Here is a 27,965-nt window from a genome sequence, read left to right on the forward strand (position 1 = left end):
CACACCTCCAGGCTGTGTGAGGGCTATTTGACCAAGAAGGAGAGTTATGGAGTGCTGCATCAGATGACCTGGCATCCACAATCACCCGACCTCAACCCAATTGAGATGATTTGGGATGAGTTGGACCGCAGAGTGAAGGAAAAGCAGCCAACAAGTGCTCAGCAAATCTGGGAACTCCTTCAAGACTGTTGGAAAAGCATTCCAGATGAAGCTGATTCAGAATGCCAAGTGTGCAATGTTACTACATGATTCAATGTGTTATTTCATAGTGTTAAAATAAAGAAAAAACTTAGAATGAGGAGGTGTATGCAAACTTTTGACTGGTTCTCTACGTCTAGAACTAAATATGTAATTTCATTATAGGTTGCCCTTTTTCTCTTATTCCAAGCTTTATCTAAAAATTCAGCAAACATGAATATAGAATGGACAAAAATACATTTAACTTTTTCTTCATCACTCTGCCACAAAATGTCATGTGGTCAAATTGTGGTAAAAAGTGCAATAGAGTATTGAGTGAATTTCATTCTCTACTTCAAGGTAACAGTAGTTACAAAGTCTCTCCTCTTCCATTTCATCACAATACCGTCCTGTTTCAATACACAGGGCCAATAATCTTTTATCTTACCTGTGCGCATAGGGATCTCCTGCTAGTTAGTAGGCTGTACATAGCGTATCCCTCACGCATGAAATAGTTCTTAATCAAATAAAATATTCTCAATTTAGGTTCATGATTAATGTCCTCCACCTATTCCTTTTCATATTACATCTTCAGTTGTTTTTGAATATTGTCTGTCTCCCTTAATTTAGTTTTCGTACAGATGTTTAAAGTCAGACTGTCAGATATTTCAGAATCCCACGCCACGTATGGAGACATCCCATTTAAAAAACCTTTGCTGGCAATTGGCATATCCAACGTCTCACCAGTCAATTCCAAAGTCTCACCATGCACGCCTTCCATCTCACCTCACAGGGTTCCCAACCCATGTCCCCAGTTATTGCCAGTATAGGCACAAACTTGTGGACAAGAAAATGTAATTCTATGGCTGAGCTCTTTAATCACCACATCATTAAGTCAGGATTCCTATTTGACTCAGCCATGCCTCTTTGCCCGTCCAAAGCTTCATCTCACAGCCCTTCTAATGCCACTAGCCCTAATGCTGTTCCCTCTTTTCCCCCAGCTTTTCCCTGCAAGCGGTCACTGAGTCTGAGGTGCTTAAAGGAGCTCCTTAAACTTGACCCTAAAAAAACATCTGGTCAGATGGTTTAGATCCTTAATGTTGCTGCCCCTATCATCACTAAGCCTATCTCTCACTTTTTTAAGCTGTCTCTTCTCCCTAGGGATGTTCCCAATGCTTGGAAGGCAGCCTTTATTTAAAGGGCGAGATCAAGGTGATCCTAACTGTTATAGGCCCATTTCTATCCTGCCTGGTTGGAAAAACGTGTCAATAATCAACTGACTGGCTTCCTTGATGTCTATAGTGTTCTCTGGTATGCAATCTGGTTTCTGCTCAGGTTATGGATGTGTCACTGCAACCTTAATGATATCGCCACTGCCCTTGACTCTAAGAAATGTTGTGCTGCTATTTTATTTTATTTTAGACAGCACACGGTCATACTCTCAGCACATATCGAAGCTGCAGGCTAAGGTTAAATCTACACTATGCTAGGTTACGGAGATGTAATTTATAGATCACCAGTAGGACACCACTGCACTCTATACTCCTCGGTAAACTGGCCATCTCTGTGTACCCGGCGTAAGACCCACTAGTTGATGCTTATTTATAAAACCCTCTTAGGCCTCACTCCTAAGATACCTACTGCAACACTCACCTTCCACATACAACACCCGTTCTGCCAGTCAAATTCTGTTAAAGGTCCCCAAAGCGCACACAAAACCTCTAATTATATTCGCTGACACCCTGCAGTTAAATTTTGGCACCAGTAGACTAGCTACTTAGCTATGTAAACCACACACCTTCTGCGATGTTGGTTACAATGGTGGTACTCATTTAAATTAGGTGAGAAAATAAGATATTACCACTGGTGTATTATAATTAGAGATTTTGTGATGTCACAAAATTCCTTTTAATAATCCCACCTCCTGAATCCAAGTGTTTGATATGGGGGAGGCGACCAGTAACTTTATGATCAAACTTGATCAATGTGGAAGCAAAACATGAATTTGGCTGTGCAGGACCTTTAAATTAATCTCAATTTACAGAACTGTATTGTGGCCTGTCATGGCTTCCTGTTTCACTGGGGTGTAAAAAAACACGTATGTAAAATCCAAAGAACTCACAAATGAAAAGAGACAAATGGTTGTTGACTTACATAAATCAGGCAATGAGTACATGAAAACAAATATACCACTTACCACTATTTGGGCAACAATTAGGTAGTTTAAAACCACTGGAACAGTGGTACACTTGCCTGGTAGAGAACACAAGTTTGTTGTCCCCACACACAGTGAAGAAGATTGTTTAGGGGGCAAAGTCCAAGGGCCATAGTTGAAGAATTACAGAACTTCTTGGGGTCTCCAAATCCTCAATTAGATACCCCCTCCATGCCAATAGGCTATTTGGAGGGGTTGCCATAAAAAGGCCTTTCATTAGCACTTGGATTGGAACTGGGTGCTATGGCCAGATAAGATGAAAATAGAGCTCTTTTGCCACGCACACCAGTGGTGGGTTTGGCCTCGACAGAAATCAAATCAAATGTATTTATATAGCCCTTCGTACATCAGCTGATATCTCAAAGTGCTGTACAGAAACCCAGCCTAAAACCCCAAACAGCAAGCAATGCAGGTGTAGAAGCACGGTGGCTAGGAAAAACTCCCTAGAAAAGCCAAAACCTAGAGAGGAACCAGGCTATGAGGGGTGGCCAGTCCTCTTCTGGCTGTGCCGGGTGGAGATTATAACAGAACATGGCCAAGATGTTAATGTTCATAAATGACCAGCATGGTCAAATAATAATAATCACAGTAGTTGTCGAGGGTGCAGCAAGTCAGCACCTCAGGAGTAAATGTCAGTTGGCTTTTCATAGCCGATCTTTAAGAGTATCTCTACCGCTCCTGCGGTCTCTAGAGAGTTGAAAACAGCAGGTCTGGGACAGGTAGCACGTCCGGTGAACAGGTCAGGGTTCCATAGCCGCAGGCAGAACAGTTGAAACTGGAGCAGCAGCACGGCCAGGTGGACTGGGGACAGCAAGGAGTCATCATGCCAGGTCGTCCTGAGGCATGGTCCTAGGGCTCAGGTCCTCCGAGAGAGAGAAAGAGAGAATTAGAGAGAGCATACTTAAATTCACACAGGACACCGGATAAGACAGAAGTACTCCAGATATAATAAACTGACCCTAGCCCCCCGACACATACTACTGCAGCATAAATACTGGAGGCTGAGACAGGAGGGGTCAGGAGACACTGTGGCCCCATCCGATGATACCCCCGGACAGGGCCAAACAGGAAGGATATAACCCCACCCACTTTGCCAAAGCACAGCCCCCACACCACTAGAGGGATATCTTCAACCACCAACTTACCATCCTGAGACAAGGCCGAGTATAGCCCACAAAGATCTCCGCCAAGGCACAACCCAAGGGGGGGCGCCAACCCAGACAGGAAGATCACGTCAGTGACTCAACCCACTCAAGTGACGCACCCCAGAAGGATGCATATTGTCACGGCTGTGTGTAGAGACGTACCAAGGCGCAGCGTGCTCTGAGTTCCACATCTTTATTTTCTTGTGAAAAATACAAAACAAAAAGGAAACAAGTAACATAAGAGGTGCACATGCACTAACTCAAAACAAGATCCCACAAAAAAACAGTGGGGAAATGGCTGCCTAAATATGATCCCCAAACAGAGAACGATAAACAGCTGCCTCTGATTGGGAACCATACCAGGCCAACATAGACATAAAACAACCTAGATAACCCACTCTAGTCACACCCTGACCTAACCAACATAGAGAATAAAAGGCTCTCTATGGTCAGGGCGTGACACATATGCGGAAAATAACCTAATAAATACTGTAAAATATGGTGGTTGATCTTTTATGTTATTGGAGCTGTTTTGCTTCCACTGGTCCTGGGGCCGTTTTTAAGGTTAACGGCATCATGAACTCCTAGTAGTAGTAGAACATTTTAACCAAAAACCTAGTTGCCTCTGTCAGGTGGCTGAAACTTGGTCGCAAATGAAACTTCCATTAAGACAATGACCCCAAGCACACATCAAAATCCACAAAGAAATGGTTAATTGACCACAAAATCAACATTTTGTACAGTCTGGACTTGAACACCATTAAAAACCTGTGGTTTGAATTGCAGAGATTACATTGCAGAGATTGAATTACATAAACGCAGATCGAAGGATATCAAGGATCGGGAAAGTTTCTGTATAGAGGAATAGTCTAATATCCCTCCCAGTGTGTTCTTACAATCTCATAAAACATTATAGAAAAAGGCTAAGTGCGATTATCCTCACAAGGGGAGGGTGCACAAAGTATTGAAAACAAGGGTGCCAATAATTTTGACATCTTTAAAAAATATATATATATTTCTTGTTAAACAAAATATTTTTTGTATTAGTATTTTATACAGTCATTTCCGATGTGACTGTAAAGCCTTCTGCATGCTTCTGTATGGCTGGCGTCTCACATACTACCTTTGCTTGAAAAACAAGAAAAAGCGGCAATAGTACTGTTTGTCCACCTTGAGACGCCGTAGCCACTTCCTCAAAATAGTCAGAATTAATCTAAGAACTCAAGAAATCTGTCATAATTTTGACATTTTGTCGAGGAGATCTTAGTCGCGCAATTTTACATTTAAGACGTTTGGTGCAGTATTTTTTTTAAGTGATTTTTTTTTGCATGAAAACCATTTGTCTCTCGTTGAATGACAACAAACACTTCATTAAATAATCCCTACTGTTGACCAATCACGGACGAAGGGGCGTAGACTTCAGCTACCGACTTTGGCTTGCTTCTAGAAGAAAATTTATTTGCATGAACAGCTGAAAAAAACAATAACAGTATCTTCCCGTGTTGTTGCAGGTGGCTCTGTATATCTGGGAGAATGGCCAAGGACCTCGTCTGACGGCAGTCCCAGAGCTGTGTACTGAGCCAGAACACTCTCCCACTGCCCAACACTGTGCTACCACGCTCAGGAGACTTGCTCCCCTGTGTGTAGGTACCAAGTTGTGCATACTGTACATCACAGGTCTATTCTTAACCACAGATCTTGGTCGAAATAATTGTTTTTTTGTTTCAGCTTACTTACTTGGTGCACTTGATTGGGGTTTAAATGAAATTGCACCAATGGAATAGTCCCAAAAGTGCCAACCCCACCCACTAAAACCAAGTATTTTGGGGGGGAAATATATATGCTTTGGACCCAATTCTGCTCCACCTCCCAGGAACGATGATTGTGTCGGTCTTTATGCATGCAAACTATCAGAAAGTTGGAGAGAATCTCAGGATGACCTTATTACTCAAATCCTCTTTCTCCCTCAAGCGATATTTTAAAGAACCCTCAAATCCTCTTCCAGTACTTTACATTCCTGGGTGAGGCACTCTTCAGCAGGCTGCACCCTCCATACTGGAATTCCGTCTCACAGCGGCAGCCCTCAAGAGCCGTGTTGGTGTCACACCTTTTCTCCAGCCCCACAGCAGTACACCTGATGAATCCAATTGTGGGCTGAAATAAAAAGTAGTTATTAGTTTTTGAATCAGGTGTGGAGTGTTGAGCTGAAAAATGTGATGCCAGCAACATGGCCATTGAGGACCGCCGCTGCCCACCCAACACAAATCACTGTGTTGAGCTCTGGCCTATTAGTTTGTGCTCAGATGCGCTTAATATATTCCCTCTGTTCTTGATGCCTGTCAGTCTGTCTGCCTAGTACCCCTGGAAGTGTTGCCTTTCCTCAGCCTGATCTGAATATTCGATACAGTGCTCAGAGAGAACGAGGTGCCCTCTCTCCTTTTACTCTTTCTCCTCTCTCATTCCCCTTAGGGAGAGAGATCCAGGGCTATCCTGGCTCTCTCCTTTTAGTCTTTCTTCTACCCTTCCTCCCTCCTACCATTCCTCCCTAATTTTAATACATTTAAATTACGTTTTAGTCATTTAGCAGACACTCTTAACCAGAGTGACTTACAGTGAGTGCATACATTTTCATACTCCCTCCAAACCCTTTCTTTTTCTCTGATCTATGACTATGCTGGCTCTCTCCTTTTAGTCTCCCTCCTACCCTTTCTCCCCTGCTTATCTATGACTATGCTGGCAGTCTCCTTTTAGTACCCTTCCTGCCTCCTTCTCTTTCTCCCCCTCTTATCTATGACTATGCTGACTCTCTCCTTTTAGTCCCATTTCTACCCTTTCTCCCTCCTACCCTTTCTCCCCTGCTGATCTATGAGTATGCTGGCTCTCTCCTACCCTCCCTCCTACCCTTTCTCCCTCTCTGATCTATGAATATGCTGGCTCTCTCCTTTTAGTCTCCCTCCTACCCTTCTTCCCTCCTATCTTTTCTCAACATCTTCCCACTAACCTGGCCAGAGCTCTAGTATGCCGAGAAGACAGAGAACTCATAGGACTTCATTATAAATTGCACCCTATTCCCTTTATAGTATACTACTTTTGCCCAATTCCCTACGGGCCCTGGTGAAACGTAGTGTACTACATAGGGAATAGGGTGCCATTTGAGACGCATGCATTAAGCAGAAAGCCTTGAGCCTCACAGAGAGGCAGAGGACAGCCTATCAGCAGGGTGTATGGCCTCCCTCTGGCATCAGCCTGAGAGCCACAGACAGACATGCAGTAGACCTGATCACTTAAATAAATATGGCCAGTTTACATTTAACTCTCAAATAATAACCTAATAATACCGCATGTGTCATCTTGAGGAACTTGTCAAGATTCACAAGGTCTCTTCAACATGGGCAGGGTATTTGAAAAAGTTAGTTGTGCTTCAACAACGATAACAGCTCCCCTTTTGGGACGTATGTTCCATAACTAGGGCCCAGTGTTTTTCCTGATCATGTGACCTGACCAGGAAAAACTCTGGGCCCTAAAATATATGTCTAATTCTTATATTCCTCTTCTTACAGGGGGAGCCTGTAAAGAAGGAAGACATCTTTGTTGCTGTGAAAACTTGCAAGAAGTTTCACAGTGAGAGAGGTGAGTCAGACTGTTGAAGCTCACCTGAAGCTCTGGGGTGGTTAAACTCAGACAGGGTCCATATAATGTCAACATTTGCTCTATTCTTCTAAGGGATGGAATGTATTTTTAGCCTTTGAGATGTGTGCCTGGTAAAGTACTGACTCTGGTGGCCTGGTTTAACTCTCAGCACAAGATGTCAGTCACAAACTTGCTTTGACATGGCGTAGAGGTGGATTGGTACCCCCCGACAGCCTAACTGTTAATGTAGCTTTCATGGCAGCGCTGGGTCAAAAGTACCAGGAATCAATTAAAACTTAATGAGACAGATAACATTTTGCCGTTAGAATTTCGGAACCATCCGGAAAATTCTACATAAGCTCCAGCTGACATGTCGTTCACAGCTAATTGCTCTGATTATAATAATTACAGTCATCCTCAACTAACACACAGACAGAACTAAAAGGGACATTAGATGTATTTATGGCATGAGGGTTGGATGTGAAAAATATTATTTTTTCCCTCAGTTGACTCCAGTCCTTTATTGCTTTTGACTCTTGACTCTCTGTGTTTTTTATTTATTTTTACAGGTCCAATTCTTTTACATTGAAAAAGAAAAAACTACAAAAACATCTATTGAAATGTTTATTTCAAAATGTTCTGTAAAAGACAAATAATGTTTTTAACATTCATTATTAGTAATTGCTGCAAGTTTTCTGTGTACAGAAGCCTGATTCTACTTACTATTGTGAAAGTGTATTATTTGACCTGTTGTCCTGCCCCAGTCCCAGTGGTGAAGAAGACGTGGGAGAGAGAGGCATCTCTGTTGGAGTATTACAGTGACCACACTGACCCCTCCATACCTACCATCGACCTAGGAGTCCCCAACACAGAGAGAGGTGACTTAGTCCATGGCCTGTATCCATAAAATGTAGTAGGAGTGCTAATCTAGGATCAGTTTAGCCTTTTAGATCATAATTATTAAGATTACGTGGACAAGTCTGACAAACTTTTATTTGGGAGTGTCCCTTTAACTCTGGCAGATGGCGAGTCTGATACTACAGGTACAGCAAGGTACGTTATGCCAGTCTACCAAAGCACGGCACGTTGTATTGTGTTGTTATTATTTAAACAAGAATAATTTGGCTTCCTGTCTGATCCTGCTATCATAACATTTGGGAAGAAACAAAGGCCTGTTGGCCTCTTTTTTGCCACTGCTTATTCGTGAGGTTGTAAATTGAGTGTCTTGTTTGTGACTGAGATACGTAATCTGCACATTTACTCAAACGTCAGCACTCATCTCTTCCACAGTTCTCAATGTCAAACGACAAAGACTGGATTGTTTGTTTTTTCATGATTGCGACTTGGGTCATTTTAATTCAGGACTCTTGTAACAGACTGCATCCATTGAAGTGTAAGATTTAGTCTTATCAGGTGGAAATTGACAAATTTTAGGATAGTTTAGGAATTAATATGGAAACCTCAGATTCAACCAGTACCACTGCTCTGGGAGTAAATTACCATCTATTGACTTGAGTTTGATAGAAGAGGTCAAAGTAAGCTCTGAATAGGGTTGTGAGCTTTTAACTTTGCTCTATTCTGATTTTATCTTATCTTAATTATGACAATTTCACATATCAATGGGAAAGGGGGAAGGGAATGGTGTGTAATGGAATGCTTGTGCTGTAATATTCTGTAAATTAGTGTATCTGGACACCAACACTATGTTTTTCACACACTATCCCACAGAGCCGAGGCTGTGTAATCACCCTAATTATCATTATTCAACACCACACTAAAACGAAAATCAAAAAACTTGGTTGGCCTTAGCTCTGCATTGAAAGCTCGTTCACCACTCTGTCATCGTCCCAAATGGCACCCTATTCCCTACATAGAGTACTACTTTTGACCAGACACCTATTTTATTTGTGTCCACATTCAAATGGTTAAAGTTGATTGTGATATGATTAAGAGAAAACAATCTATATTTGGGTGTGATGCTGGCCTTAAAATGGTAGCACCCTATTTGAACTTTGATGTAATTTGACCCAATATTATGGCCATAGGATGATTTCTATCAAATTACATTTTAAAACAGTTGAGATTTAATTGTAAAATTACAATGTATGAGTCTCATTTATGATTTTGCAGAAGGATTTTAGTCTAATGTCTCCATCTCATTATTGGTTTCTCTTATTTTAACAGAAGTAGAGCCACCACTCCATTATCTACAGTTATTTTTATTTATTTTTAACCAGGCAAGTCAGTTAAGACCAAATTCTTATTTACAATGACGGCCTACCCCGGCCAAACCCGGATGACTATGGGACAATTGTGCGCTGCCCTATGGGACTCCCAATCACGACCGGTTGTGATACAGCCCGGAATCGAACCAGGGTCTATAGTGATGCCTCCAGCACAGATGCTGCTCCATTCGGGAGCCCTACAGTGAGTCCGCCTACCATTACATCAATGCTAGAATTTATTTTTTCATTTTGCTATCTAGTATTCTAATACTAAACCTGGTATCGGTATCCTGTGCAGGCTCCAGGCATAAGCGACATAAATGGTTGCTTAGGAACTGTTAGACATTTTCAGAACCGGGACCCGGACAAAAATGTGGGAGGGTCATTATTTTTCAATTTGTCAGGGGGAAGGTTTAATAATATTTTTATCTTGTCGAGGGGAAAGTCATGAAATTTGTAATCGAAATTTCTATATTGCCAGATGCTACCCCTCATCCCTGATTCTCTGCTGGACGTGCAATATCAGGTGCACCTGTGGTTTCAATCAAATTATCTATAACCTATAGCTATACTATAGGTCTAGGCTATACAAAGTACAACGTTTTATTTATGCGGAAATGTACTTCCTTCCTGAGTTTTTGCGCTGCTGGGATGGTGTTAATAAAATTAGACTACACTGCATACACACTAATGGATAGGCTATCCCATTCATGATGGATAGGCTATCCCAATAACAATTATATCAGTGTGTGCAGACTGCTGATGTCCTGTTACGTTTGAGAGTAAGAGCGTGAACATTTTGAGGAACGGAGGTTAACTTCAATCAGAGATGGGTGCTGAAAGTAGGCTAATTCGAGAAGGCTTAATTCATTTAAACAGTCTTCATTTTAATTCAACCTTTATTTTATTAAAAAATGTTTTGTACTTTTTTTGTACCCTTTTTTTCTCCCCAATTTCATGAAATCTAATTGGTAGTTACAGTCTTGTCCCATCGCTGTAACTCCCCTACGGACTTGGGAGAGGCAAAGGCTGAGTCATGCGTACTCCGAAACACGACCCTGCCAAGCCGCACTGCTTCTTGACACACTGCTTGCTTAACCTGGAACCAATGTGTCGGAGGAAACGCCATCCAGCTGGTGACCGAGGTCAGCTTGCAGGAGCCCGGCCCGCCACAGGGAGTCGCTAGAGCGTGATGGGACAAGGATATTCCGGCCGGCCAAAACCTCCTCTAACCCGGACGATGCTGTGCCAATTGTGTGCTGCATCATGGATCTCCCGGTCACGGCCGGCTGTGACACAGCCTGGGATCAAACCCAGATCTGTAGTGACGCCTCAAAGACTGCGATGCAGTGCCTTTTACCGCTGCGCCACTCACTCCTAAAAGGTAGGCTAAGAGGTAGGCCTAGGGCTGTTACGGTGACCGTATTACCGCCACACTGGCAGTCACGAGTCATGAGTCATGACGGCAGTCAAATTCCACGTAACTGTTTAATCACGGTAATTAGGCTTCTCCATGCACTGATGCTGCTGATGGTCATTAGCAGCCTACAAAACTTGCTAACTGCCTGGTACTCAGCACTTCATTGTCCCTCTGACATCAATGCAAAATGTAATCGAAAATCTAATCAAACACTTCATGAGAGCCCATGAGCTCATGTTCCGCAACATTTCAATGCAATTGCGTGGGAAAACAGAGTTCTGATGGCCTCTGATATTTGATATTTCTGATATTTATTTCTTAACTTTCCTAGTATTAAGCACATTGCTTCACTTTACGACACGAGTATAGCCTACCTGGCTGGCATGAAAATAAACCACGGGAAAAGCGTCTTCCATTCGCTATTTAAGCGCATAGATGACATGTATTTTTTTCCCCATGCCCCTGTTCCCGAGACACGTGCATGATAATGGTTCATTCTAAATCAAAACTAATTTCACACATATATTATGTAATATATGTAAAGACAAAATTAAATTAAGAATAGTCTGATGTGTGACAATATTAGCCTATAACTTGTGAACGATGTATTATCAATGATGCCCAACTTGTGCAGAAAGGCAAGAAACAGCGTATGGCAATTTCTTTGCTACTTTTTAAAATCATAGTCACACTCCTCATGTAGCCTAGCCCATAGGCCTATATGTTTTGATAAGGTTTGTATCACAACTAAAGTGGCCAAATAACTTAAAATTAAGCACATTAATCCGCCTTATATCCGCTGGAGAGCCTAACTGGCATACAATTTGGGGAAGATAATTTCCCCCATAAAAATGAATCTTTATAATAAAGCATTACATGCATAATCACTTTTAAGAACAGTGTTTTTACGCTAATTGATTGCATCCTGGAACATTGTGTGCGCATTACTGCTCTTAAAATGTGATGAAATAGCTTAATAGTTCATCAACATTTTAAGCTAAACATTCTGATCTGTTGCATCAGCCTCATTGCTTTTTTGATGCAAGTAGTTGTATTAATTCGGGATCCATCGCATCCAACAACTGCCCCAGAGTACATTTGGAATATTTATTTCTTGCACAGAAGGACAAGTTGACCAATAGAATAGGTCAACTTTTTTTGTACTAGTAGATTGACATAGGCTAGTGCTTTTGCTGTTCGTTAGGCCTACTCATCTTGTTGGCTTACATCTTCTGTATGCGTCTCGGAATTCGATAAGAGTGTCTGACTTCATTCACTTGTAGTCTACTCTTAGCTGAAATACCTGTGGGAAGGACCCGATCACGTGATAGGTATTGTCTGATAAGTATTGAGATATGTGAGTGAGATGTGCTTCGGAGCGCGGCAGCCGGGAGGGGATTATAATTATTATATTCAGCCCAAGGGCAAAACGTCCACTTTGGCCGCAAAAGGCATAGATTTTTTAGGGGGCATTACGGCCACACAAGGGGGACGCCGGCAGGATGTTCGAGGCTTGGTGCGAGTATTATCAAGTGCTTGACAAAAATGTTTTTTTCCGATTATTATCGAGTATATTGGTTCCTAACTTCCCTGAAAAGTTGCATATCGCGGGGGCTATTTGATGCTAATGCAGAACGCCACAGGATGTTTTTGTGCTGGTCAAGGGCAGTCAAGTCTGGGGTGAATCAAGGGCTATATTTCTTTTTAGTTCTACATTTTTTTAATGGGGCATGCTTATTTAAGATGGTGAGGAAGGCACTTTTAAATAGCAACCAGGCATCCTCTACTGACAGGATGAGGTCAATATCCTTAAAGGATACCCGGGCCAGGTTGATTAGAAAGGCCTGCTCGCAGAAGTGTTTTAGGGAGCGTTTGACAGTGATTTGATTGTTTGATTGTTAATGAGAGACTGATGAAGTGTTGTCAGCTTCAACAAGAAACAAATCAGAGCTCATGCCTTTCATGCAACTTTTTTCAAAACATCATTAGAGTCCCACCATGCAGCTTTAGAATGTATTAAAAATCTAAGTATACAGTGCATTCGGAAAGTTTTCAGACCCCTTGACTTTTTCCACATTTTGTTACGTTACAGCCTTATTCTATAATTGATTCAGAAAAAGAATTTCATCAATCTACACACTATACCACATAATGACAAAGCAAAAAAAAATTTTTTTTTTAGAATTTCTGGAAAATGTGTACAAATTTAAAAACACATTATTTACATAAGTATTCAGACCTTTTGCTAAGAGACTCAAAATTGAGCTCAGGTGCATCCTGTTTCCATGGATCATCCTCGAGATGTTTCTACAACTTCATTGGACTCCTGTTGTAAAGCAAAAACCAAGCCATGAGGTCAAAGGATTTGTCCGAAGAGCGCCGAGACAGGATTGTGTCAAGGCACAGATCTGGGGAAGGGTACCAAAAAATTCTGCAGCATTGAAGGTCCCCAAGAACACAGTGGCCTCCATCATTCTTAAATGGAAGAAGTTTAGAACCTCCCAAGACTCCTCCTAGAGCTGGCCGCCCGGCCGAACTGAGCAATCGAGGGAGAAGGACCTTGGTCAGGGAGATGACCAAAAACCTGATGGTCACTCTGACAGAGCTCCAGAGTTCCTCTGTGGAGATGGGAAAAGGACAACCAGAAGGACAACCATTTCTGTAGCACTCCACCATTAAGGTATTTATGATAGAGTGGTCAGACGTAAGCCACTTCTCAATTAAAGGCACATGACAGTCTTCTTGGAGTTTTCCGAAAGGCACCTAAAGAACTCTCAGACCATGAGAAACAAGATTCTCTGGTCTGATGAAACCAAGATTGAACTCTTTTGCCTGTCTGGAGGAAACCTGGCACCATCCCTTACGGTGAAGCATGGTGGTGGCAGCATCATGCTGTGGGGATGTTTTTCAATGGCAGGGAGTGGGAGATTAGTCAGGATCGAGGGATAGATGGACGGCAAAAAGTACAGAGAGATCCTTGATGAAAACCTGCTCCAGAGCCCTCAGGACCTCAGACTGGGGTGAAGGTTCACCTTCCAACGGTACAATGACCTTAGGCACACAGCCAAGACATCGCAGAAGTTGGCTACGGGACAAGTCTGAAGGTCCTTGAGTGGCCCAGCCAGAGCCCGGACTTGAACCCGATCAAACATGTCTGGAGAGACCTGAAAATAGCTGTGCAGTGACGCTCCCCATCTAACCTGACAGAGCTTGTGTGGATCTGCAGAGAAGACTTGGAGGAACACCCCAATACAGGTGTGCCAAGCTTGTAGCGTCATACCCAAGAAGACTCGATGCTGTAATCACTGCCATAGGTGCTTCAACAAAGTACTGAGTATAAAGGGTCAGGGCCACAGTGTCTCCCAACCCCCGTCTCAGCCTCCAGTATCTATGATGCTGTAGTCTATTTTCCGGGGGGGCTAGGATCAGTCGGTTATATCTGGTGTTATTCTCCTGTCTTATCAGGTGTCCTGTGTGAATTTTAAGTATACTCCCTCTAATTTTCTCTCTCTCCCTTTCTCCCTTCCGGAGGACCTGAGCCCTATGACCATGCCTCAGGACTACCTGGCCTGATGACTCCTTGCTGTCCCCAGTCCACCTGGTTGCTGCTCCAGTTTCAACTCTTCTGCCTGAGGCTATGGAGGGGATTGCCTGCGGCTTAAGGTGACTGGCCACCCCCCAGAGCCTGGTTTCTTCCTTGGTTCCAGCCTTTCTAGGGAGTTTTTACTAGCCACCGTGCTTCTACATCTGCATTGCTTGCTGTTTGGGGTTTTAGGCTGGGTTTCTGTATAGCACTTTGTGACATCTGCTGATGTGAAAAGGGCCTTATAAATACATTTGATTGATTGGTTGAATACTTATGTAAATGTGATATTCATTTTTGTGTGCAAACATTTCTATAAACCAGTTTTTTCTTTGTCATTATCGGGAATTGTGTGTAGATTGATGAGGCAATAAAATATTATATATATTTTTTTTGAATAAGGTAACGTAACAAAATGTGGAAAAGTCAAGGGGTCTGAATACTTTCCTAATGCACTATATTGTCCAACGTTTGTAGCACAATTAAAGTTGCATAAATAACTCTAAATTAAGCATATAGTTTATTTGTTAATGGCTCAACACAGAATAGCCGCATGTGCGCATTCCCTCATCGTTTTGGAGAAATATTTATTTTATTCAGCATTGTTCAATTGTATTCTTCATACTATAAAATAATGCCACGGAATAATAATCATGTCTTGTCTGCTAAATTAACTAGTGTAACCCACAGACATTTGGCATAGTCAGATCAGGACCCAACATAAGGGCAACTCAGAGTATGCTATTCTGTTTTTTTGAAATAGACTACATTTTCTTCATATCATGCTTCTTTAGACCTGTCTAAAATAAATAATGGATTTATTGTGATGGTGTACGCTACATTACATGGATGTATTAGACTTTTCTAAATGTAGATGTTCCAAAGGTCTGCATCAGTAGTTTGTAGGCTATGTGTGGAAGCCAGTAAATGCTAAATCTATTTATGTTAATTAATGTCAGTTATTTACTTGACAATCACCGGCTGACAAAATGGCATGACTGCCACAGCCCTAGGTAGCCCTATCTGCATTACCAGTAGTGGGGTAGGCTAAATAAATACAACACAATAGGGCTAATTAAAAGAATAGTGATAAAGGAACCGGAATAGGCTGGATAGAGCATGCCCAGAGCTCATGGTTAAGCGGTACCAGAGCAAAATTGGAGCTGGAGAGTGGGCTAACACTCCGAACCTTTTTAAAATCCTGTCAGCGCTCCAGCCAAATTACGCATGCGCACCTCCTCGATCTACTCCGCTCACATGCACTGGTGTTGTATAACAAAAATATTATTCTTGTCTCCAGTCATGTAAAAGGATGTAGAATTGCCTGAAATGTGTTTATAAAAGGATATTTCTTCTTACATTTAAGTCATTTAGCAGACGCTCTTATCCAGAGCGACTTACAAATTGGAAAGTTCATACATATTCATCCTGGTCCCCCCGTGGGGAATGAACCCACAACCCTGGCGTTGCAAGCGCCATGCTCTACCAACTGAGCCACACGGATCCCCAAATACGATGATAGATTCACGCAATGCTTTTATTACACTGAACAAAAATATAAACACAACATGCAAAGATTTCAATGATTTTACAGTTCATATAAGGTAATCAGTCAATTGAAATCAATTCATTAGGCCTAATCTATAGATTCACATGACTAGGAATACAGATATGCATCGGTTGGTCACACATACCTTAAAAAAAAAGTTGGGGCGTGGATCAGAAAACCAGTCAGTGTCTATTGTGACCACCATTTGCCTCATGCAGCGCGACACATCTCCTTCACATAGAGCTTATCAGTGTGTTAATTGTGGCCTGTGGAATGTTGTACGACTCCACTTCAATGGCTGTGCATAGTTGCTGGATATTGGCAGGAACTGGAACACACCGTCGTACACATCGATCCAGAGCATCCCAAACATGCTCAATGGGTGACATGTCTGGTGAGTATGCAGGCCATGGAAGAACTAGGACATTTACAGCTTCCAGGAATTGTGTACAGATCCTTGCGACATGGAGCTGTGCATTATTATGCTGAAACATGAGGTGATGGCGGCGGATGAATGGCACGACAATTGGACTCAGGATCTCATCACGGTGTCTCTGTGTATTCAAATTCCCATCGATAAAATGCAATAGTTTTTATTGTCCGTAGCTTATGCCTGCCCAACCATAACCCCGCCGCCACCATTGGAAACTCTATTCACAACGTTGACATCAGCAAACCGCTCGCCCACATGACGCCATTTGCCATCTGCCCGGTACAGTTGAAACCGGGATTCATCCGTGAAGAGCACACTTCTCCAGCGTGCCAGTGGCCATCGAAGGTGAGCATTTGCCCACTGAAGTCGGTTAAGACACCAAACTGCAGTCAGATCAAGACCCTGGTGAGGATGATAAACACATAGATGTGCTTCCCTGAAACGGTTTCTGACAGTTTGCAGAATTTTCATCAGCTTTCCGGGTGGCTGGTCTCAGACGATCACGCAAGTGAAGAAGCCCGATGTGGAGGTCCTGGGCTGGCTCTGCGATTATGAGGCCGGTTGGGCGTACTTCCAAATTCTCTAAACGACGTTGGAGGTGGCTTATGGTAGAGAATTGATCATTCAATTATTGGACATTCCTGCAGTCAGCATGCCAATTGCACGCTCCCTCAACTTGAGACATGGCATGGCACAGTTGTGACTGTGGCATTGTGTTGTGTGACAAAACTGCACATTTTAGAGTAGCCTTTTATTGTCCCCAGCACAAGGTGTGTAATGATCATGCCATTTAATTAGCTTCTTGATACGCCACACCTGTCAGGTTGATGTATTATCTTGGCAAAGGAGAAATGCTCACTAACAGGGATGTAAACAAATGTGTGCACAAAATGAGAGAAATAAGCTTTTTCTGCATATGAAAAATGTCTGGGTTCATTTATTTCAGCTCATGAAACATTGGACCAACAATTTACATGTTTCTTTTATAATTTTGTTCAGTATATAAAGGAGATATTTCACCCCTACACTTGTCCTCTGCAGTCTGAGAACACACAACCTTCTGGCCCGCAGCCCTACGCTAACAAAATTGCTACGTTGCCATGTAATGCTTGTAAGACGAAGAACAGTTTCTAAAACTGCATATCTACGGCTCTGGTCTGTCCTAGGAGTGAGGGTAGGCATGTTCTCTGCTATCCACTTTATGTTTTAATTATTATTGTTGGTGTAGGGCAGGTTCACTTGTTTGTTTTTTCAAGTGTTCAGGGATGGTCAGGTAAAAAATATAATTAATGAAGGGAAGGCCATCCATTTTTATTTCAAAGAGATCCAATTTCCTCCAGGTATCCCTCATTCTAAATATTTGTATTACATTTTTTAGAACTCAGTCAGGGTCTCAACTTAACGTTGAGAGTTAGATTAGTAGAATAGACTAGGTGTAATTTTTCTCGTGTTATGTCAGTCACTGACAGTCACTGAATGAATTGACCGAGAAAAATGTCAGCTAATCATTTTTGGGTGGTAAGTTAGTCTAGCCAGGTATCTAGTAATCATGGCTGAATACCAACTGAGCCCCCGGAGCAGGTGTCCAGGGGCCCCCATTGATTTTGTCAGTCACTCTCACTCAGATTTCATTAACATGACATAGGGTTTGGCAAAATGTGTAGAATTGCAGGAAATTAACTTTAAAACTGCAAAGATGTATCTCCACCCCATGGCAATATGTGTATCATTGCAGAAAGCTTAATTGAACTTCTTGTGGCTGCAGGGGCAGTATTGAGTAGCTTGGATGAAAGGTGCACAGAGGTGCCCAGAGTAAACGGCCTGCTCCTCAGTCATAGTTGCTAATATATCCATATTATTATTAGTATTGTATAGAAAACACTCTGAAGTTTCTAAAACTGTTTGAATTATGTCTGTGAGTATAACAGAACTCATATGGCAGGCAAAAACCTGAGAAAAAAATCCAAACAGGAAGTGGAAATTCTGAGGCTGGTCAATTTTCAACCAAGATCCCATTGAAATCACAGCAAGATATGCATGTGTTTGCACTTACTACGGCTTCCACTAGATGTCAACAGTCTGTAGAACTTTGTCTGATGCCTCTACTGTGAAGGGGGGCCGAATGAGAGTGGAATTAGTCAGGTCTGCCATGACCTGACCATTCTTTGACCATGCGCGTTCACATGAGAGGGAGCTCTGTTCCATCGCTCATCTGAAGTCAATGTAATTCTCCGGTTGGAACGTTATTCAAGATTTATGTTAACAACATTCTAAAGATTGATTCAATACATCGTTTGACATGTTTCTACTGACTGTTACTGAACTTTTGGACATTTCATCAGCTTTTAGGGAACGTGCTTCGTGACTTTGGAATTGTTTACCAAACGCGCTAACAAAAGTAGCTAATTGGACATAAATAATGGACGTTATCGAACAAATCAAGCATTTATTGTGGACCTGGGATTCCTGGGAGTGCATTCTGATGAAGATCATCAAAGGTAAGGGAATATTTATCATGTAATTTCTGGTTTCTGTTGACTCCAACGTGGCGGCTAATTTGACTATTGTTCTGAGCGCCGTCTCAGATTATTGCATGGTTTGCTTTTTCCGTAAAGTTTTTTTGAAATCTGACACTAATGCGGTTGCATGAAGGAGAGGTATATCTATAATTCCATGTGTATATGTATTATCATCTACATTTATGATGAGTATTTCTGTTGAATCGATGTGGCTATGCAAAATCACTGGATGTTTTTGGAACTAGTGAACGTAACACGCCAATGTAAACTCAGATTTTTTAATATAAATATGAACTTTATCAAACAAAACATACATGTATTGTGTAACATGAAGTCCTATGAGTGTCATCTGATGAAGATCATCAAAGGTTAGTGATTCATTTTATCTCTATTTGTGCTTTTTGTGACTCCTATCTTTGGCTGGAAAAATGACTGTGATTTGTCTGTGATTTGGCGGTGACCTAACATAATCGTTTGTGGTGCTTTCGCTGAAAATCTTATTTGAAATCGGACACTTTGATGGGATTAACAACAAGATTACCTTTAAAATGGTATAAGACACGTATGTTTGAGGAATTTTAATTATGAGATTTCTGTTGTTTGAATTTGCTGAATTGAATTAAAAATATTTATAATCATGCAATCACAAGTGAAATATACCAAAACACAGCTTAGCTTGTTGTTAATCCACCTATCGTGTCAGATTTTGAAAATATGCTTTACAGCGGATGTATTTTTGTGAGTGTATCAATCAATGCTAGAACAGCTAGCCCCAAATTAGCATGGTCACGAAAGTCAGAAAAGCAATAAAATTAATCGCTTACCTTTGATAATCTTCGGATGTTTGCACTCACGAGACTCCCAGTTACACAATAAATGTTATTTTTGTTTGTTAAATATTACTTTTATTAAAAAAAAACGCCATTTGGGTTGCGCGTTATGTTCAGAAAACCACAGCCTCGTTCCGTTCGACGATAATTCCAAAAAGTATCCGTAATGTTCGTAGAAACATGTCAAATGTTTTTTATAATCAATCCTCAGGTTGTTTTTAACATACATAATCGATAATATTTCAACCGGACCGTGACCTATTCAATAAAAGAGAGAAAGAAAATGGAGGGCTACCGCTCTCGCGCGCAGGAACTAATCAAAGGACACCTGACTAGTTTTGAAAAATCTTGCTCATTTTTCAAAATAAAAGCCTGAAACTATGTCTAAAGCCTGGTCACAGCCTGAGGAAGCCATTGGAAAGGGAATCTGGTTGATACCCCTTTAAATGGAAGAAAGACGGGAAATGAAACACAGATAAATAAAATAGAAATCACTTCCGGGTTAGATTTCCTCAGGTTTTTGTCTGCACAATCAGTTTTGTTATACTCACAGACAATATTTTGACAGTTTTGGAAACTTTGGAGTGTTTTCTATCCTAATCTGTAAAGTATATGCATATTCTACGATCTGGACCTGAGAAATAGTCAGTTTACCTTGGGAACGTTATTTATTTATTTTTATACAAAAAAAAAGAGTCTGACCCCTAGCGTCAAGAAGTTAACGCACAGAGCCACTCAAATTGACTGGAGACACAACAATTGACTGGGCCTGAGACGCACACAAACCGATTGTGACACAATCCTAGTGGGACCTCTACCGAAGAGCAACAGAAGGCACCAATACATCCTGGTGATTCTGGATTATGACACCAGGTACCCGGAAGCCATTCCCCTGCGCACCATGGCCACCAAGGGAATCGCACATGAGTTAGTCATGCTTTTCTCCCGAGTAGGCATCCCCGATGAGATATTAACCGACCAGGGAACCCCGTTTATGTCGCGAATCATGAAGGATCTATGCAACTAATGAAACCGATGGGTTGGTGGAAAGATTAAATCGAACCCTGAAGCAGATGCTAAAGAAGGTGATGGAGGCAGATGGAAAGAATTGGGACCAGCTGCTACCCTACCTGATGTTCTCGATCCGAGAAGTGCTTCAACAGGACTCTGTCCCTTCGAATTCCTGTACGGGAGACGGCCCAGAGGACTGCTGGACGTGGCTAAAGAAGCCTGGGAACAGCAACTGTCACCCCATTGAACCATGGTGAAGCACGTGGAAGACATGAGAGACTGGATGGCAACCCTGTGGCCCCTGGTACGGGAACACATGCTGGAGGCCCAGGAGGCCCAAGTGCGGGTGTACAACAGAAGGGCACAACAAAGGGACTTTCAGCCAGGAGATAGTGTTGATGTTGGTCTCCACCTCAGAATGTACGTTTTTGGCCCGATGGAACAGGCCATACAAAGTCCTTGAGAAGGTGGGTGAACTTAACTATAGGTTCAGACAGCTGGGACGAAGGCATCGGACCCAGATTTACCATGTGAATTTGCTAAAGAAATGGAATGCACTCTACTCTATTTCCTCGAAGAAGCCTACCGCAGAGACCAAGCCGGCGGAGGTGCCACTGGGGGAGCAGCTGAGCCAAGCACAGACGCAGGAGCTGAGGGAGTTGGTCGGCCGGAACAAGGATGTGTTCTCCAGTGAACCAGGACACAACGATTTGGTACAGCACAGCATCATCACCGAACCCGGGAAAAGGGTGAAGTTGAGACCCTACCGCAAACCAGAAGCAAGGAGAGAGGCTGTCAGGACCGAAGTAAAAACGATGTTGAAAGGTAATTATAATCGCAGAGTTGAATAGTGAGTGGTGCAGCCCCATAGTGTTGGTGCCAAAACCAGACGGAACCATTCGATTCTGTAATGATTTTAGAAAGGTAAATGAAATCTCAAAGTTCCACACCTACCCCATGGCCCAAATTGATGAATTAACTGAACGGCTAGGGACTGCCCGATTTATCAGCATGCTTGACCTGATAAAGGGTTATTGGCAGGTGCCCTTAGCTCCCGAGGAAGAAAACTGCTTTCGCCACCCCTGACCGGCTGCAAGAAGCTGCCCTTTGGGCTGTACGGGGCCCCGGCCACCTTCCAGAGGTTAATGGAACAGATTCTCCGTCCCCATCGTGAGTACGTGGCGAGCTACATTGATAATATTGTGATCCGTGGGAGTGAGTGGGAGACACATCTAAACTAGGTGAGCGCGGTACTGCAGACCTAACGAGAGGCAGGGCTAACAGCGAAGAAAGTGGAGGTGATTGGGACTGGCCTCGCCCCCTCCCCAAAAAGCAGCTACGCATGTTTGTGGGGTTGACTAGTTACTACCGGATATTTATTTCCCACTTTGCCTCCCTAGCCAGCCCCCTGACAGATCTGACCAGGAGCCGTCTGCCCGCCCAGGTGGCTTCTCCAAATTATATATTACTTATTGGGACGGCACTTCACCCTCATAACGGCCCATGCACCACTGGTTTGGATGGCACGGAATAAGGACAGTAACACCCGGGTCACCCGCTGGTTCCAATCCTTACAGCCCTTTGCTTCTCTGTCATCCACAGATCAGGTGCATGCCATGGAAATGCCATGGCACGGAGAGGTGAGGGGAGTGGTGATTGAAGGGAGATACCTTGCAGTCTGCTGGCTACACCCCCGAGCCTTATATGGACTTCCTTCCTTCAAACGCGGCGAGCCTGTGGATTATTAAAGCCAGGGAGTGCTTGGGGATAAAAGAGGAAACGACCTTCAAAAAGGGGCAGAGAACGGAGAGGGAAGCGTGTGTTATGGAGAGTGTGAGAAGAAAGAAATACCGTTGTGACCTGGACTGTCTGATTACCTCCACTGTGTACCAAACCGGTTTGGCTGAGGACCCGAGTTTTAGGGTTACCTCTGGAGAACGGAATGGACAACGAGAACGGATTGTGGACTGTGAAATGGTTGGTGAATTCCTCCCTTTCCCCCAGTGTGCAAAACTCCCTAATAAACTACCCTTTTGCGTTCTAGTGCTCCATGTGCGTGTTTTTTTATTGAACTTGGCTTTATGTGTGTGTTTAAAAATATATATATATATAATTTTTATATATGTGTGTGTGTATATTTAAAAAAATATGTATATTCTCCTGACTGCGACATTGCTCGTCCTAATATTTCTTAATTCCATTCTTTTATCTTTAGATTTGTGTGTATCGTTAGATATTACTGCACTTTTGGAGCCAGGAACACAAGCATTTCGCTACACCCGCATTAACATCTGCTAAATATGTGTATGCGACCAATAAAAATGTATTTGATTCATACAAATCGCTCAGGCCCAGTCAATTTGACAACAAGAGATTTGCTGGCAATGTAAATACTACATGTAGCTCCTATAAAACTGAAACATTTTCTCTACTCCTCATGGGCAAACTGTGTAGAATTGTAGGAAATTAACTTTCAAACGGAATTCCCCCCCCCCCTGTCAAGAGGCCTACGGATCCTGGTCAAAAGTAGTACACTATAAAGTGAGTAGGGTCTCATTTAAGACGAAGCTTGACACTGGGTATTATTAGAGCAGTAAGTCAGACCCCAGCTCTCTTCATTGTTACTTTCTCTTTTCCTTCTCCTGATGAGTCACTCTCTTGCTCCCTCTATCCCCCCTCTATCCTCCATTGCCGCTACCTCACTCTCCACTCAAAGCTCCTCTTTCATGCTTTCTCTCTTCCTTCTTTGACTTCATTCTAATCATCTGTTGTTGTACAGTATCTCTGACTTTTTCTGGCCATGGTGGATACATTTTTTTCAATGAAATCTAATTCTAGTCAGAAAGGGCATAATTGCCTCTGATTTCCCTAAGGATTCCAATACTGTGATGTGAAGGAGAGCTTTGATTCTCTGGACAGTGTCGCTGAATTGAAATACATCTGGTCTGTGAAGTCAACCTGTCTCCAACAAGTTATTGGACATCGTAATAAGTCCGTCAACTAAGTCAATTTGTAAGTCGCTCTGGATAAGAGCGTCTGCTAAATGACTTAAATGTAAATGTAAGTCAGTATGTGCTTACAGACAACCAACCTAGTTACAGTGAATTTGGGAAATATTCAGACGCCTTGAATTTTTCAAAATTTTGTTACGTTACAGCCTTATTCTAAAATTGATGCCATTTCTTTTGTCTACACACAATACCCCATAATGACAAAGCAAAAACAGGTTTTTAGAAATGTTTGTAAATTTAAAAAAAAATCTGCATCTGGAATAACACATTTAAACTCAGCAAAAAGAGAAACGTCCTCTCACTGTTAACTGCGTTTATTTTCAGCGAGATTCAACAACTGAAACATAAACTGAACAAGTTCCACAGACATGTGACTAACAGAAATGGAATAATGTGTCCCTGAACAAAGGGGGGGGGGGGTCAAAATCAAAAGTAACAGTCAGTATCTGGTGTGGCCACCAGCTGCATTAAGTACTGCAGTGCATCTCCTCCTTGTGACCTGCACCAGATTTGCCATTTCTTGCTGTGAGATGTGACGCCACTCTTCCACCAAAGCACCTGCACGTTCCCGGACATTTCTGGGGGGAATGGCCCTAGCCCTCACCCTCCGATCCAACAGGTCCCAGACGTGCTCAATGGGATTGAGATCCGGGCCCTTCGAAGGGCCATGGCAGAACACTGACATTCCTGTCTTGCAGGAAATCACGCACAGAAAGAGCAGTATGGCTAGTGGCATTGTCATACTGGAGGGTCATGTCAGGATGAGCCTGCAGGAAGGGTACCACATGAGGGAGGAGGATGTCTTCCCTGTAACGCACAGCGTTGATATTACCTGCCTTACAACAGGCCTACAAGCCCTCAGTCCAGGCTCTCTCAGCCTATTGCGGACAGTCTGAGCACTGATGGAGGGATGGTGTGTTCCTGGTGTAACTCGGGCAGTTGTTGTTGCCATCCTGTACCTGTCCCGCAGGTGTGATGTTCGGATGTACCAATCCTGTGCAGGTGTTGTTACACGTGGTCTGTCCTGTCTCCCTGTAGCGCTGTCTTAGGCGTCTCACAGTACGGACATTGCAATTTATTGCCCTGGCCACATCTGCTGTCCTCGTGCCTCCTTGCAGCATGCCTAAGGCACATTCACGCAGATGAGCAGGGACCCTGGGCATCTTTCTTTTGGTGTTTTTCAGAGTCAGTAGAAAGGCTTCTTTAGTGTCCTAAGTTTTCATAACTGTGACCTTAATTGCCTACCGTCTGTAAACTGTTAGTGTCTTAACGAACGTTCCACAGGTGCATGTTCATTAATTGTTTATGGTTCACTGAACAAGCATGGGAAACAGTGTTTAAACCCTTTACAATGAAGATCTGTGAAGGTATTTGGATTTTTACAAATTATCTGTGAAAGACAGCGTCCTGAAAAAGGGACATTTCTTTTTTTGCTGAGTTTACATAAGTATCAGTACTTTGTTGAAGCACCTTTGGCAGCGATTACAGCCTCGAGTCGTCTTGGGTATGACGCTACAAGCTTGGCACACCTGTATTTGGGGAGTTTCTCCCATTCTTCTATGCAGATCCTCTCAAGCTCTGTCAGGTTGGATGGGGAGCGTCGCTGCACAGCTATTTTCAGGTCTCACCAGAGATGTTCGATCTGGTTCAAGTCCGGGCTCTGGCTGGGCCACTCAAGGACATTCAGAAACTTGTCACGAACCCACTCCTGCATTGTCTTGGCTGTGTGCTTAGGGTCATTGTCCTATTGGAAGGTGAACCTTCACCCCAGTCTGAGGTCCTGAGTGCTCTGTAGCACGTTTTCATCAAGGATCTCTGTACTTTGCTGCATTCATCTTTGCCTCGATCCTGACTAGTCTCCCAGTCCCTGATGCTGAAAAACATCCCCACAGCATGATGCTGCCACCACCATGCTTCACCGTAAGGGATGGTGCCAGGTTTCCTCCAGACGTGACGCTTGGCATTCAGGCCAAAGAGTTCGATTTTGCTTTCATCAGACCAGAGAATCTTGTTTCTTATGTTCTGAGTCATTCAGGTGCCTTTTGGCAACTCCAACCCGGCTATCATGTGCCTTTTACTGAGCAGAGGCTTCCGTCTATCCACTCTACCATAAAGGCCTGATTGGTGGAGTGCTGCAGAGATGGTTGTTCTTCTGGAAGGCTCTGTCAGAGTTTCCATAGCGCATTTTTTGGTACCCTTCCACAGATCAGTGCCTCAACGCAATCATGTCTCTGAGCTCTACGGACAATTCCTTTGACCCCATGGCTTGGTTTTTACTCTGACATGCACTGTCAACTGTGGGACCTTTAATAGACAGGTGTGTACCTTTCCAAATCATGTCCAATCAATTGAATTCACCACAGGTGGACTCCAATCAAGTTGTAGAAACATCTCAAGGATGATCAATGGAAACAGGATGCACATAGAGCTCAATTTCAGGTCTCATATCAAAGGGTCTGAATACTTAAGGTATTTTTAATACATTTGCAAAAATGTGTGTAGATTGATGAATTTTTTTTATTCAACTTATTTTCGAATTAAGGCTGTAACTTTAACAAAATGTGGAAAAAGGGAAGGGGCCTTACTACTTTCCGAATTAACTGTATATCCCACAGTCAATCCTAAATCGTCATCCACGTGCACAATTCTTTTTTTAAATTGTGCATTGATATAAATGGTTCTAGTTCTAGATCTCAAATTCTAGTTTTAGTTCTCAAATTAAGATTCAGCCCTTTAACCTTTCAGTGATACCCATCCCGGATCCGGGAGCATCCTCATCAAAAAAGCTGACTAGCATAGCCTAGCCTAACGGGACAGGGATATCATATAATATAATTTCATGAAATCACAATTCCAATACAGCAAATGAAAGATAAACATCTTGTGAATCCAGCCATCATTTCCGATTTTTAAAATGTTTTACAGCGAAAACACTATGTATTTATATTAGCTAACCACAATAGCCAAACACACAACGGCATGTTTTCACCATGTTTCCACCACATAGGTAGCTTTCACAAAACCCAGAAATAGAGATAAAATTAATCACTAACCTTGAACAACTTCATCAGATGACAGTCTTATAACATCATGTTATCCAATACATTTATGTTTTGTTCGAAAATTTGCATATTTGAGGTATAAATCATAGTTTTACATTGCAGCCACCATCACAAATAGCACCAAAGCAGCCAGAATAATTACAGAGAGCAACGTGAAATACATAAATTCTCATCATAAAACATTTATGAAAAATACATGGTGTACAGCAAATGAAAGATAAACATCTTCTGAATCCAGCCAATATTTCCGATTTTTTTAAGTGTTTTACAGCGAAAACACAATATATATTTCTATTAGCTCACTACAATAGCCAAACACACAACGCCATTAACTCCCCGCCAAAATAGCTTTCACAAAACCGACAAAATAGAGATAAAATTAATCACTAACCTTGAACAACTTCATCAGATGACAGTCTTATAACATTATGTTATACAATACATTTATGTTTTGTTCGAAAATTTGCATATTTAGAGCTGCAAATCGTGGTTATACATTGTGAATACGTAGCAACAATTCACCAGAATGTCCGGAGATATTTTGGACACTCACCTAATCTGAACAAAGAACTCATCATAAACTTTACATAAAAATACTTGTTGTATGGCAAATGAAAGATACACTGGTTCTTAATGCAACCGCTGTGTTAGATTTTAAAAAATAACTTTACCACAACATACAGCATGCGTTATTGTGAGACAGCGCTCACCTATTCTCCGCCGTGTTGGAGTCAACATATTACACAGAAATACGAAATAACATCATAAATGTTGTCTTACTTTTGCTGTTCTTCCATCAGAATGTTGTGCAAGGAGTCCTAGGTCCAGAATAAATCGTTGTTTGGTTTTAGAATGTCCATTTCTTCTGTCGAATTAGCAACTTTGGCTAGCCATGTGGCGTGAACATGCCCATCAACTCTTGGCGCTTGGAACGAAAAATTCAAAAATTCCCAATAAACTTCTAATAAACTGGTCAAACTCGGTTGAAAATCCTACTTTATGATGTTTTTCTCATATGTACGCTTTTCAGAAGACAATGTCGAGGTCCCCCGCGCGCCGTCGAAGACAAACAAAATACCGGACCTGTCACTCCAAAAGCTCTTATTCGGCCTCAGATCAAGCTAGACACCCCATTCAACCTCCCCACTGCCTGTT

The 27,965-nt window shown here is 42.4% G+C and overlaps 1 protein-coding gene across 4 annotated transcripts in view; it reads left to right on the top strand.

Moving 5' to 3' along the window:
- b3glcta (beta 3-glucosyltransferase a) overlaps window positions 1-27,965 on the top strand; it is a 135,100-nt gene that overhangs the window by 96,732 nt on the left and 10,403 nt on the right. For 3 of the 4 annotated variants that reach the window (XM_071359719.1, XM_071359721.1, XM_071359718.1), the window contains 3 exons: window positions 5,028-5,180; window positions 7,098-7,167; window positions 7,932-8,045. In XM_071359719.1, coding sequence (XP_071215820.1) covers window positions 5,028-5,180; window positions 7,098-7,167; window positions 7,932-8,045 — 337 coding nt within the window. The remainder of the gene's footprint in view (window positions 1-5,027; window positions 5,181-7,097; window positions 7,168-7,931; window positions 8,046-27,965) is intronic. The other variant, XM_071359720.1, reaches the window with a different exon arrangement.

The sequence above is a fragment of the Salvelinus alpinus genome, chromosome 22, assembly GCF_045679555.1.
Source record: "Salvelinus alpinus chromosome 22, SLU_Salpinus.1, whole genome shotgun sequence".
In the NCBI taxonomy this organism is placed as follows: Eukaryota; Metazoa; Chordata; class Actinopteri; order Salmoniformes; family Salmonidae; genus Salvelinus; species Salvelinus alpinus.